The sequence below is a fragment of the Urocitellus parryii genome (assembly GCF_045843805.1).
Source record: "Urocitellus parryii isolate mUroPar1 chromosome 13 unlocalized genomic scaffold, mUroPar1.hap1 SUPER_13_unloc_14, whole genome shotgun sequence".
NCBI lineage: Eukaryota > Metazoa > Chordata > Mammalia > Rodentia > Sciuridae > Urocitellus > Urocitellus parryii.
In genome coordinates this window covers 563,038-577,958 of record NW_027551766.1, presented here as the reverse complement: position 1 = coordinate 577,958, position 14,921 = coordinate 563,038, and the positions used below count along the sequence as shown (strand labels likewise).

Here is a 14,921-nt window from a genome sequence, read left to right as displayed (position 1 = left end):
TTTCCTGCACCTCTTTAATGTCAAACTATAATATAGAAAACAGCACAAACTTATATAAATCTGAGTAATTCATTTATATCAAATATACATACAAATTTTAAATGAGGTTTAAAGAGCCTTCTTGGCAAGAATTTTAAAATATCAAACCCAAATGATTCCTAGAATCTTTCACAGTCCCGCTTATTAATGTAACATAAATGTTTTTACATGTCTATGTAACCATCAGATTCTCCAGATGATAAATTTTCTCTGTATATATCATCAGGAACCTCACTCATCAATGCTTTTTTCTTAATTTGTGGGAATAAAACAATTGAACGAATGAAACAACATTGGAGGGCCTGATTCTCTTTCTCAGGTTAGGCAATTAAACACTTTGTGAATTTGCCCTGGATATAATGGATCTTATGAGGAACATTGCAGTCATGAGGTGGCACTGGCTTGCACTAGCAATTGAGGTCTATTTATGTTCATCTCTTCCAACATTTTTCTTTAAGGACAATGTACTCAAGGACATCGGAAAACTACAAACTCAGGCTCACCACGCTGCAGAAAGCCAGACCACACAACGCATTTTGCTCAAATGGGCATTAGCACTTTGGGGATTTTTTTATGGTAAAAAGTCCTAATTGTTGGAGTGCTCTGCAGAACCAAATATACATGCTAATCTTTTAAATCGAGGTCCCAGCTCATTAAGGTAATCAAAATTTTCATCCTGGTCAGTGTCGGTTGACCCTAAGGAGCTCAGGGAGCCGGCCAAGGACCCCAGGCCCTCAAAGGCGTAGGTCTGAAGGGAGTCAAAGGGTGGGGCGCAGGGGTCCGAGTCCGCCTCCTCCAGCTTCTCCAGGATGAATTTCCTGAAGAGGGCGCTGTCGGGGCCCACCTGCAGAGACTGCCTGTAGAGGCTCCGGATCTCCGCGGAGGTGGTCTTCTGAGCCCTGCGTTCCTGCATCACCGCGGTGTTTCTGAGCTCGGCGATGTCGAAGGCCTCTGTGTCTTCTTCTCCACCTCCTTCATCATCGTAGCAGAAGATATTCTCTCCCAAGACGTCCCCTTTTTCAGGAAAGAGGATCTGCTTTCTTTGTTGTCTTAGAGCCAACATCAAAAATATAAACCCTGATGAAGAATATGTATCAGAATATGAATGAACACACACAGAGCATAATGAACTCCACAATCCTGAGCTTGTTACAAGCTCCAGACACAACCTTGATTTTGAAGATAACGTGACAGAAAGTAATTTAAAACTGGACTTGCAAAATGACATAAGGAAGAAGATAACAAACATTCTGGCTGATGACTTAGAGGGAAAACACTGTGAAAATACATTGAACTGTTTTCTGTGAACAATTTAGAATTCAAATTTTACTTTTCTCAAATAGTAAAATGGAACCAAGTAGATTAATAGAGCATTTTTCCAATCTGAATACACTTGGCAAACTTAGTGACCAATGAGTCCGGTTAAAGTAAGTTCAGAACAGGACAGTTTGATATTCCACATTAAGGGGACATTCTGTGACATGATTATTTTCTAAGTTGGTATTTATTGACCACAAAATATATGTCAGTATCTTCTAAAAATTTATATTTATTGATTGATTTAATTCTTATTAAATTTACATATATGTTATATCCCTTTCAGATGAGAAAAGTAAAGCCTAAAAGCATTTAAATCACATCCCCAGAAAGACCCAGCTAGGAGACAGAAAGGTCATCTTCAAATTAAGAAAGTTGTTTCAGAGCCTGGGCCCCATGATACCACATTAATTTCAGAAACTCCAAACTATCTTGCATTTGAAGCATAATACTGGTTTGTGCAGATCAATATTTATTACACAAAATAGTTTTAGCAAAATGTAGAAACAGAACAATTTCAGAACACTTTTTAATTAGAAGAAAAACTGTGTGTGCATATGCAGGTGCATGCTTGTGTGTGTGTGTGTGTGTGTGTGTGTGTGTGTGTGTGTGCACATCTAAGCTAACTAACCTTTCTACATCCTTGGATTTACATATCTTTTCAGCACATCAGGGATAGGATTTGAAACATATATGAAGGGATGTTAGAATTTTCACAAAGATAAATATATTGGTACTATTTTATACAAAAAGAAAACGGTGAGGAGTCTCAGGTTAGTAAAATTAGAAATTAAAGATGAGGCATCATAACTGATATCAGAAAATAAAGGATAATAAAACATACTGTAAACTATCACAGACCAAGTAATTGGAATTAATAGATAAATTCCTAAAAATATATAGCTACCAACACTGTGCCAAGGAGAAACTGGAAATCAGGACAGAACAATAAGTAGTAAGCATATTGAATCAATAATCAAAATCTATATTAAATTCTAGGACCTCATGGTTTCAATGCTGAATTCTACTGAACAACTGAAGAAGTAATTCCAGTACATCTCAAAATCTTCTGAAAAATTAGGAGAGGGAATACTTCCAGATTCATTTTATGAGGCTAATAACACTTTTTGATACTGAAACCAGACAAATATACTGCAAGAAAAGAAAACTACAGACCAACATCACTGATGAACATAGATGCAAAAATCCTCTAAAAGGGTTGGGGAAGCAGGGAGGACAGGGAAGGTGGCCATAACCACTGTTACTTCATAAGGTTACTATGAAGATAAAATTTTGTAACACATGCAGGGCATGAGGACAATTTTCTGGACAACAGAAGTGCCCAATTGTTCTTAGGTATTTTAATATCTTATATTTGTGCAATGCATATGTCAAAACATTTATAAACTGGCATACATACACATACTCTTAAAATTGAAGGGTCAGTGATCTTCGGTTTGAAATGTGGATTTGTCCACTCTATTTTTCAATTATTCTATTTGGTTTAAAAATTATAATACATTTAGAATAGCAGTTAAACCATACTGCTGTAACATAATTATATATTTATCATGTTACTTTAATAAGTGGAGATATGTTCAGTTCAGCACTACTTACCACATATTACCATAATGAAGATCAGAATAGCAATTATTACTTCGACCCTGAGTCCCAAGAAAAGCACGAGTTTCTTATCACTGCAGGTCTGTGTATTCCCACTGTTGTCACAGTCACAGACATGTATGGTAAGTGTGTTTGTACTTGTAAGTGATGGGATCCCGTTGTCTGCAATTAAAATGGTTATGAAGAAGTTGGGCTCTTCTTGAAGGCTAAACCCACTTCTATTAGTCAAAATTGTAGCTGTGTTATCTAAAACAAGATACCAAAATTTATCAACAACATAAAATAAATCAATCCATCTTGTGTATTAGAGCCACTACTATAGAGATATGATTAAATAAGTTCAAATTAAAGAGAAAATTTTTGATTAAAAGACAACTTGAAGGTTCCCTGAAAATTAATTAATGCTTTGACATTACCAAATTGTGAAATGAGATTAATTATTTAAATCAGTTCTAAAACGTTTTTGAGAAATATGGAAAATAAAAGCAGAGCAGAGAAAACATTTCTATAGCCACATATGAGCATTTATAGGGGTTACTAGCATTAATTTTATGCAGATGCTACCAGTTTTATTTGGATCAACTGCACTAACACTGCTTTTTCTAACATCTAGAGCCCATTATTTTCATACATCCTAGGAATACATAGATTTTCTATTATATAACTATTAAAGCATGTGATCTCAAATAGTAGGTTTTCTAATTAGAAAAAGGAACTGATTTTACTTTTAGGGAAAGATAATAAATAGTAGGATATCTCATTTTTACTTCACTCATTTTATTTTTAAAATTCAGAGAATCTTCAAACAATTTTTATCTAGAGAAGCCACTCAAAATATTAATGAAAATGGCCAACACATACTCAAAATGTAAAATTGTTTTTCCCGAGGTCCCAAAATATTCTGAATGATGTTTGTCAATGTGATTCTTTGGGTCTTAGATCTATATTTCCTCTGTATTTTTTTTTATTCAGAATAGTTTTGCCATACCTAAGTATGTTCTGAATCCATCAGTCTGCTTTATAAGATGATAGTAAAGTGCAAATAAATGAAATCTTCTTGAAATGCATATGTAGTTAAAACTTTTTCCAAATCATCTTTTCAATGCTAAAAAGATAATGCTCTTGAAGTCCATAAAACCCATGAAATTTATGTACGAGGCAGATTTAAGTGGTGAGAAATGGTTCTCATCTTTTCAATTCAATGTGTTTTATTACCTTACTTGGGACTACAAACATTAAACCAAACTTGTATTATTTAGGTTTTGCTATATTTATTTTGCCTCAGTAATATATTTTGAATTATTATAAAGATGTATAAGACATATTATATTTGATACTTGTGGGATTTTTTTCTAAATATATTTGAACTACTTTCACTAAGAATTTGATACAAATAAAATAGAGACATGTGTCTGTGCCCTCTCCCACCAAAGGCACCTCTGAATTGGAGACTAGACCCAGTGGTGGGGAGGAACGGCTCAGGTATCTGGTCATAGATATTGTGTGGCTTATATATTTGAGGTAAAAAGAAAGGTTTAAATAGAAATCTATATTATGGCCAAATATCTCTTCCTAAAGCAAATTTAAAAGGAGCAGAATGGCCTTCTATAATTAATCCACTTCTACACAAAAGGAAGAGAAATTCTTTTTCTACCCAAAGTCCTTCCAGAATATTTTATCCTTTGATTTATAAAATACTGTTGTTTAGAGGGAAAAGAAAAAAAAATAAACAACTTTCATATATTTATAACTCCTTATTGATGACTTTAAACATTTTTAAATCAAAAAAAGCTCACCTCACAGTACACTAAGGGTATTTTCTCTTCAGACAAATACTGAAGATTAAGATATGAATGAACAGCTAGGGTTGTGGCTCAGTGGTAGAGCACTTGCCTAGCACTTGTGAGGCCCTGGTTTTGATCCTCAGCACCACATTAAAAATAAATAAGTGAAATAAAAGTATTGTGTCCAAGTACAACTAAAAAAATAAATGTAAAAAGAAAAAGATAACGAAGGAATCGAGAATCTAGGATTGCAATGAAGTTTGCCGGGTCAGACAGAAAAGATCTTATAGCCACTGTGACTTTAAAAACCCATCTCTAATTTGAAAAAATGCAGTGAGAAGGAAGTGTGGCCAGTATTTTCAGAACTTGACTCTGAGGTGGTTTATTTTTTTTTTTTACTTTTTTATTATTACTCTTTTGCTTTATTTCTTGACATTATGATATTAAAAACAGTGTGAAAACAATGCCTCAAGTTCCATTAAAATAAAAAAGTGATTTACGAAAAATGAGTCAAAAATCATTATGACTGAATGGTGTTACCTTGATTATCTCTGATTGTGAAACTTGAGTTGTTTGTGTCTTCTGCAGAGAGAGTGAAATAAAAGTGGTGGTCTTCTATAGATTCATCTCTGTCTACTGTGCTGATGGTTTGAATCACCTACGAGAAGACAGGGACAGACTTTTATCATTGCTGTATTGATTCAGGGCAATTATCACTGCTATTATTATTTTCAGCTTTTATTAAGTACTTTAGCCAAATAATTAGGGACACAACAGATGGGTAATTGTCAAATCATGGAGAAGATTAAAAATTTTCTTAGGCAACAATAATTTGTATGTTGTGATTTATAAAGAGGGTTATGATTTTATATAATACATTCTCACAAATGGATCATGTGGATTCCAGAAGCTAAATTTGTTGGAAGTTCTTCGAACATTGTTGCTATATTTTGACATCATCTTTTACCCTCCTTTCCTACATTTTCCCTTTCCTTCTTTCTTTACTTCCTTCTTTATTCTTACTTCTTCTGAAATCCAGTCATTATGACTTGCTGAATTTATACATTTCCTTTTTATACTGAGTTCAAAACGGGTAGAGTTATTGTCTTACTAAAGTATTTGCTAAAGTAATGAGTTTTTTAATTGATTTGAGGGAATAAGGCATTTAAAGCTCAGGGGCAAAGTATATGATTTCCTTTGACCCATAAAGATTATAAGAAAAGTGTTTTCAATCAAAATATATTCCACTATTTATCTCAGATAATAAAATGATGAAGTAATGCAGATATGAACACATCAGTTCTGAATTAATTCTTTTATTTCAAAACATGAATGTGTCAGTCAAGTAGTTCATTATTGTCAAAAAAAGATATGCTTGTCAAGATAGCATAGTGAGATTGTGATTAATTCTGAAAATTGAAGTAAATTGAGTATAGAAGCTAGTGTTTTAAATTTTCTATAGTTAAAGTGCTTTTAACAATGTGTCAGACAAAACCATCCTCAGTTGCATGATGGCAATTACAAATTTATGAAGCTATATTTCAAATAACAGATTTCTCTCTACATGCATGAAGAACATTGTGAGGCTAATGCAATTTGTCTATTTCTCTGCATTCATTTATAGTTTTTTCATAACCTCCCCAAGTAAATAATAAATTTGTGATAACTAAATAATACAATAAAAGAAAACATTTTCATTCAATGCATGTTTAAAGTAATAAATGCAAGTGTTGAATCAGGATGGTACTTTAATTTCAAAATATCATATGCTTTTGTATAAGTTGTTTTGTGTAGGTTTTTGTGTAAGGAGGGGACAAGTCCTAACAGGCTCATACTGTGAATCTCAGCTTTACTACTTTCAAGTTTTCTAAGTTTAAAAACTGTAGACATGAACACTTTCAAATTCATCTTTAGGATCCTGTGCTTTAACTAATCAAAGAATTTATTGTCCAATTGGCATATTTCTATTAAGTTTTCTTTGTGAAAACATTCTCTTGTTGATATTTGTACAGGGTGTTGTCCTAAGTGATATTAGTAATCTTATATGAATAGCAAGGTAAGATTGATGGCATACTCTAAAATTGATTTTTATGACATCATTTTTGATGTCACATACACTCTAGATTTTTAGACACCACATACTTTATCTTATCACCTGATGCTCCATATTGAACACAAAATTTTGAGTATATGGTGAAAATCTCCACTTTGAATATAAAGGCTTAAGAAGACTGCAGAGGCTTTGAATATATTTTGAATTACATTTAAAATACTATCCCAATTATAGTATTAGTAGACCGAGAGGGCAAGGATTCAAAACTCTGTCTCCTTTTAACAAACATAATTACACTTCTCTTTGCTTTATAAATTGAGCCTCAAATAAAATATGCTTTATTGGATTCCAGTGCTTTAAAACATAAGAATCCAATCAGTCCATATGAGGAACCATTGATTCAATTGAATTAACCTTGAACACGAGACATGTACACTTTTCATGAAAACAAAAAAAATCTCTAACAAAGGACAACACTAAAATTTCTTCACTGAGAATATTCATTTTTCCTTTCAAAATAACATTGAAAAGGACTTTGTGTTAATTTTTCAATAAAATTCAAAGAAAATCCTGTTTGTTACATTGCCCAGAGGTCTAAACGATTTACTTACGTTGACTAACTTGGGACTCATTTCTGCCCTTCTATATTTATGAGAGAAGCAAAGACAAGTTGAAAAGTTAAGAACATACAACAAGTCACCATGATTAAAAAGACTAGAAATAGAGGCAATCAAATAATTCCAAATTACAACAAATGTCAAGAGCTCATACTTTTAATTTCCTCCTTTCTCTGTGGGTAGAATTTTGCCCCATGTCTTTCTCATATACTACATTCAATTTCCTATCTATAGTACTGTGAACTCTATGATGGAAATACATTGTGCCAGCCTAGAGAGTCTTTTAATAGGGATTCATCAATGGATTCAATGCTATTCTATATATTATTTCAACTAATCTTGCCATAACCCTTTTGAATAAATCCTCTTATTGACCCCATTTAACCTTGAGTTTTATGTAAGGAAAGGGCTGGCTCAGAATGACAATGCAATCTCATTCTCAGATGTTTTGAGATAAGAGATTTACAGGAGGATTATCAGGCACATTTCTCTTTCCCTGGGTTTGCTACTGTCCTTACAGGTAGGATATAAAGTTACTGAAAAAAGAAATGGAACAGAGAAGGCCAACCAGGACATTTCTTATGTAAAAGACAGAGACATACAGATAAATGTATAATATGATATTTATAATATACAGAGTAGATATAGACCAAAAATAATGGTTAAAAAGCAAGAAAATAATCTGAGGTTTCCTGTGAAAGACAGGGAAGTATTTTTAGGCCAGAAGTAGAGCAAGTGAACTAATTCTTGAGTAAAACATGAGTTAATGGGGAAAGTTTCACCCAGACCAAATGCTAGCCTGTGAAAACCAAGAGGGCAGAGATATAATAGGTAGAAGTAAATGAGATTAACATTTGTGGGTCAAAGATGGTCTAATATTGGCAGTTTCATAAGTTTCCACTTAATTATTTGATGGAGTAAAAATAGTGTTTGGCTCTGAAGATAATCATGGGAAGAAAGATAATCACTGCACTGTGTATTTTTCCAGAGAAGAGGCATACGTAGGACCACTTACTAAAATGTCACTCCTAGCTTCATTATCCTCGTTCGAAAAGAACAAATTTTTTGACAACTACACTAAGAAGCTGCTATTGTCTCCAATAATATATTTGACTCTGTTTCCTTTTCTTGCAGATCAGCTACCAATAAAACCTACTTCTAAAATAAGTCTAGGAGTAAATTGCTAAAGATTATAAAATATAAATTGAATCAATACACAGAAAGTGGTTTGTGAAGTAACACCAGCGAGCCATTAAGTATGGAGATTCCTTATTGGTTGACTGCTGTATCTAGTTTATGTTAATTAGATAAGCTGTGTTGAATGTATAAATACCGATTTTATCCTACAATAAACGGCTCCTACTCCTGCTGTATCAATGTACACAAGTTGCTCAGCAATGGTGAGGCACTAAGGAACTCAGTGAGACCCTGTCTCTAAATAAAATACAAGAAAGGTCTGGGAATGTGGCTCAGTGGTCAAGTGACCCTGAGTCCAATCCCTAGTATCAAAAAAATAAAATAAAATAAAATAAAATAACCAAGTTTAATTTTCAAAAAAATTATAAAAGATTATGCAGTATATGATTCAATAAATGCAAAAATGATCCACATGTAAGTACACATAAAGGTTTATCAGTGCAGTGGGTATATGTGTGTGTGTGTGTGTGTGTGTGTGTGTGTGTGTGTGTGTGTAGTATATATATATATATATATATATATATATATATATATATATATATATATATTTCTTTGGAGGAGTGGTAATGGGTACAGGGTCTCACTGAGTTGCTTAGGGCCTTGCTAAGTTGCTGAGGCTGGCTTTGAACTCGTGATCCTCCTCTTTCAGAAACCCCACTCCCCCCACCGCCCCCAGCAGTGGGATTACAGGTATGCACCACCACTCCCTACCAGAGGGAATATCTTGAAGGCTATGCCATAGAAGCCTTTCCAAAAAGCGGATTTTGATCTTATTGACTTTTCTATTGTTTGGATATTTACAAGGAGCTGGTATTACTTGTCTAATGAGATGTGATTTTAGGAAAAGTTGAGGAAAGTCAAGGACTGATCTTTCCTATGACTCTTGAAAATTCATTTTCAACATTAATGAAAAATTCTTAGTCATTGAATCATTGTCATAGTGGCTTGCCGCCATGGGGTACCCCCTACATGGTGGGCATATTGGATCTGTCATATCTGATGCCCCCCGAGGCCCTGTAAGGAGATACTGTGATCTCTATCTGATAGATGAGAAGTTTAGAACTCAAGGACATCACACAAATGGCCAAAGCCTTGTGGCCACAGAGCAGGAACTGTCTGCTTTCAAAGTCTCCCCTGGTTTCCTCCAACCTCTGTGGCTTTCAGGAGACACAGCATAAGAGGAGCTCCTTCAGAGGCCCTGCCCTTGTCCCAGACACTAGGGACATTCTTACATCTGCTTGACACCATGCCCACACTGAAGCTGATATTCACAGGGGCGCTCAGCTGCCTGGGCCTTCCTCCAGGGTATTCCAAAGTCAAATTGGCCATGGGCCAATGTGGGACACCCACATCCATCTTCACATAGCTGTGCTTACATATGCATATGTGCACACACCGATAGATACTTGCACACACTCACACACACACACACACACACACACACACACACACACACCATTTAACACTAGAATCTCAGCTTCTCTGGGAATCAAAATCGATCATGTTAGATAGAACTGGCCCTAGGAACATTTATGAAGAATAATATCACTTCTTTACATTTTCTTATCCTTTCATATTCAGCACATGATGATCCCCACCCTGCGGGCAGGTGATGCAGGTGTGTGACGGTCCCTTGGTGAATGTGATCCAGTGTCTCCAGCCTTCCCACTCACATCCTTCAGTGCACTGTGCTTACCGAGGTACCCACGTGGGGTTTAAAAAAAGTGAATTGTGTGCTCAGGATGGATTTCCTCTCCACCTCTGTCTTCCTCTTTTCTGGGTATCCCACCTCTCCCCTACATGGTTTTCCACTAGTGACGTACAGGCTGTCCACGCCCTGACCACAGCACTCTCTCTACAAGTTCTGAGGCAACCTGCACTGCCTTCCCTACTCCCAGCTGCTAGTCCTATGCCTTCCCTGGGCCGCCACACAACCACCACCTTCTCAGGGAAAAACTACCTCCCCACTAACACACTGAGGCCAGATAGTGGCTTCCAGGGATCTTCCTCGTGTAATGTCCCTCAAACCTGTAGCAGCCAAACCCAGGAACTTCTAGTACCAATAGGTGCCACAGAAATCCAGAAGGAAATATTGGAGAGCAAAGGAGACCTTTGGTCCTCTAATGGTATCCATTCTCTCTTGTGATACCCATAATTGTTGTTTCAGGGTTGTGAGGCTAAAGTGAAAGGGCCCAAAGCAGACCACCATCAAATGTCCCCTGCAGGGGCCACTGGGCTTCATGGATCTAAGGCAGAATTGGACACTGTCCCATCTCCAGAGCTGGCTGTTGGACTCTTCCTTGGCCATCCGTCTTCATTGGGATTCTAGAATATGGTTCATTTGCAACTGTCCAATATCAGCAGGGAGTGTGTCCCTACCAGATGTAAAAATCCCTCCCTGGGTTTACATCTGATGTTAGTGTCTACATCTGTGGGTTCCAAATGTCAACCTGAATAGGCCCTCTCAAGATGAATCACAATGATCGAAGAAAAGCCCTGCAACAAGAATGCATGCACCATGGTGAACTCTATGTATACAGGAGTTAGAAGCAAGGAGACAATTTCCAAAAGCAAAAATGGTAAAATTACATAAAATATTTTGAAACAATCATCTTTGGCTACAAGGATCAATAACACGGGAGGCATCACTCCAAGATGAAATGGTTGTTGAACGGTGGTCATCCTTGAAGAAGGGACTGTGAAAGGTTGCAGTGATCTTTGTGCAAAGCTGGGGTTTCTGGAAGAGACTTTTGTGATAGTTCTTGTCATTAAGCATATGAGCCTAAGAGCCTCTGTTTCACCACTTCCTGGTGCCCCCCGCTTCTCTGGTTAGGACTTGACTAAAGCAACTCACTCTGATTCACACAGTTCATAAGGGATGCCAATTACCACCCAAGGTGAAGAGACAGAGAGAATATTACCGCTATATTTCCTCTTGGGGAAAACACAGGATGCTTATTTGCAGGGACTGTTCTCAGCAGCCAGTGTGGGACTCACACAAGTCCACGGAGGAATGCAGGGTGAGAATGTGGAGCTTGAAGGGACACGCAAGGTTGAGACCAAGGTGATGTGCTCTGGACCTTGCAGTCAGAGCTGGGAGTGAGGGGGCAACAGAGGGCCCCTCTTCTGTCTCCCTGCTGTAGAGCTGAACCCTTCTCTAAATACATGCTGGGCAAATAGTCCACGATCTTGTAATGACATGTACTTAATCCAGCCATGACCCAGATTGATTCAATCTGTATCTTAGATTGTGTGGGATACTGTAGCAAAATGTCATCGGCTGGGCAGTTTATAATGCATAGGGACTTATTTCTCATAGTTCCGGAGGCTGGAAAGTTCAAGATCCACTAGTCAGCAGATCTAGTGTCTGGCGGAGTCCTGTTCCATAGATGGAGTCTTCTTGCCATCTCCTCACATGGCAGAAGAGACAGGATGAGTGCCACACTGAGCCTCTCTGGAGCCTTTTTATAAGGAGAATAACATCATTCACCAGGTGGAGCTCCCAAGACCCATCACCACCTCCCCCAGACCCCATCTCCAGCACCATCCCCTTCAGAGTTAAATTCCAACATATGAATTTGGGTCAGGACACCAACATTCAGACATTAGGGCCTAGATGTGCCAGTGTCAGCTGCGCTCAGCACCCCTGGTGATCAGATAAGGCCACTGGCTTTTCCTTACCTGTGGCCTTCTGTCAAGACCTGTGCAGGTGCCTGCTCAGGTCTGGCCATGGACGACTATCCTTCCCATAGGAGTTGCATGTTCTATGGACTCTGGGGCTGGACATGCCTTGTCTTGGGAGGGGTCACACACTAGGATTGTTTCCTATTTTGTGGTGAATTCACAAACACATGATTTCTATCTGAATGTACAGAAAACATTCATCTCACCCACCCATCCACTCCTTGCCCTGGCTGCAGGGACTTGCTCTTACAAGTCCAAAATCTAGCTATGTTTCTTCCTCGGTTTCCACACAACTTAGAGGACAATCTATTTCATGCTCCCTCAGGGCAGGAGACAAGAGGGATCCACAACCCAGCTTCAGTTCAAATTGGTGAAGAGCCGTTTGGTCGGAGCAAACCACACCAGGGACACAGAAGTAAAAGCTAAGAAGCACAGAAGTGACATTGCTGCCCACGATTTGGGTTTCATCCTGGAAATGTGCTTTTTTATGTCTTCTATCTTCTTCACCCTTTTATTTCCTGTTCTTTTCTACTCTTGTATCTATTTTCTGTTTCATTCATTTTCTTGTGTCTGAAAAAAATTTTTTTCTCTCTATTCACCTTTCTTCGTAGGTATCCTGTCCCTTGATCCTCTTCTCGATATCAGAGAAACTTTATTCCCAACCTATCAGGATAGTCAGTGACTGACTGCACGAATGTATTGACGTTCACCAAATTAGAGTCATTCCCAAAGTACAACACTTTGAATAGACAGAAACACACACACACACACACACACACACACACACACACACACACACTCACCTCCAGGAATCCCCAACAGCTCCATATTCTACTTCATAATGTTGTTTGGGGTAAAAGTTAGAATCTCCACTGGATCCATCCAAAAACCCAGGCACAATTACAGTGATCATTTGATCATAAATCATAGCTTGTGCTTGAGAGTCTGACCGTATATAGATGCATCTGATTCTGAAAAAGCCTGAACATGCCCCATTGCTCTGGGTGATGAGGGTCAAGGCCAGGTTACCAGGAAGAAGATTCATGATAGAAATCAATGATGGCTGCTCTAAGTGCTGGGTGTCTATGGACACAGGCTGCTCTCAGAGGTCTGGGACAGCCCTTCGAGGTCCCTCCTTCCTATTTCAGGAGATACTATGTCAATATCCTCCTGGTCCTGCTAGGACATCAGATTCAATTTGACCACAGAGCATAATAAGAGATTATCTGTTCACTCCAGGGACCCCAAAAAGCAGCTCCTGAAACTGCTGCTAATGTCAAGAGTATAAGTAATAATCATGACTTCATGTAATTACTAGAGCACATTTTTAAATCATTTCAAATGGGAATTTTAAATTAATGTAATGTATTAAGTACCTAATGCACATTATGCTGGTGTAATTATATAATAATTAATACATAAAGTAGCAATGTTCAATATGGAAACATTCCCGGATGCTTCTGGTACCAAATAATAATAGTCTACTTCTGCTGGCTGAAAAATAAATGTTGAGTTTCTGGATTGAGTCAGCGCCATGGGAGTCAACATCACATCACACAACTGCCTTACCCAGGTCCACGTCGGTATAAAATGAAGACGTGACTGCCTTCCTCCATAAATGGGGATCACTTGGGTCTAACAGGGCACTTACCCAATTATCAGTATTTATAGAAAGGTGGATGAAGATACCGGACCACACTTAGCGATAACCTGATAATGAGGGGCGAAGGAATTTCACAGACTCTTCTCCCTCTTCAGGTGGCAAAATAACCATGCCACACAGTGACAAGTACATAAAATAAAAGGAGAAGTTGACTGTCATTGCTCATATACCTCCTACCTCCATCTGCAGAGACACAGCAGCAAGTTCCTTGGGAACATCTGCAGTCACCCTCCAGAACTGATGGCAGATGGGACCCGAGGGGGCTTGGCAGGGGAAGCCCAAACCAGCTGCTACAGTGAGGAAGGATTGTGAAGTCCCAGGTGGGGCCAGACCCACACTCTCCACCATGACCTGCCTGCCCCTCTGTGGACTCCCGAGGTGGGAAACCCTAGGGGAGGATGCCTAGTCCTCATGACCACATGTCTGAACTGTCCCTCTGCAGTTTATTTCAGAGAGTGTCTAACTCCCAGAACCCAAACATATTGTTGGTACTGAAGAAAGAATTTTTCTCCATTGGCCTGTGTAATAGAGTATATTCTCCAAAGATGGCCCCAGGATATATCCAGTCCATGGGTTCACCTGCAATGTGATGGGCAGACCCTCTGGCTGCTTTCTCCAACAGGATGCAGCAGAGGAGATGGCATGTCACTTCTGTGTGTTGTCCTTACCCAGGTAGCAGCCCTCCCTCCCTGTTTTTAGGAAGCCTGGCGCTATGCCTTAAGTAAGAGATCATGGTGCTGTGAGTAGTCTGGGTTCCGCTGAGGATGCCACACACAGACGGAGCCACTAGGGGCAGTGCCACCCCACCAGATGTGGGAGGGAGAAGCCAACCTGGAAATGGATCTCCCAGTCCCAGCCAGGTGGAGCAGAGATGAACCCTTCCGCCCAATCCTTTACAAAGCCAGACCCACAAAAGCTTGAGCTTTAAGCCATTCATTCAGTGT

At 38.3% G+C, this 14,921-nt stretch overlaps 1 protein-coding gene across 1 annotated transcript; it reads right to left on the bottom strand.

Moving 5' to 3' along the window:
• Positions 1-625: 625 nt before the first annotated feature.
• Positions 626-14,325, bottom strand: LOC144251377 (cadherin-19-like). Its single transcript, XM_077794344.1, has 4 exons — positions 14,155-14,325; positions 5,304-5,421; positions 2,974-3,225; positions 626-1,116 (listed from the first exon to the last, which is right to left on the bottom strand). Exons 1-4 carry the CDS (start codon positions 14,323-14,325, stop codon positions 626-628), a joined length of 1,032 nt encoding a protein of 343 aa, XP_077650470.1.
• Positions 14,326-14,921: the final 596 nt, after the last annotated feature.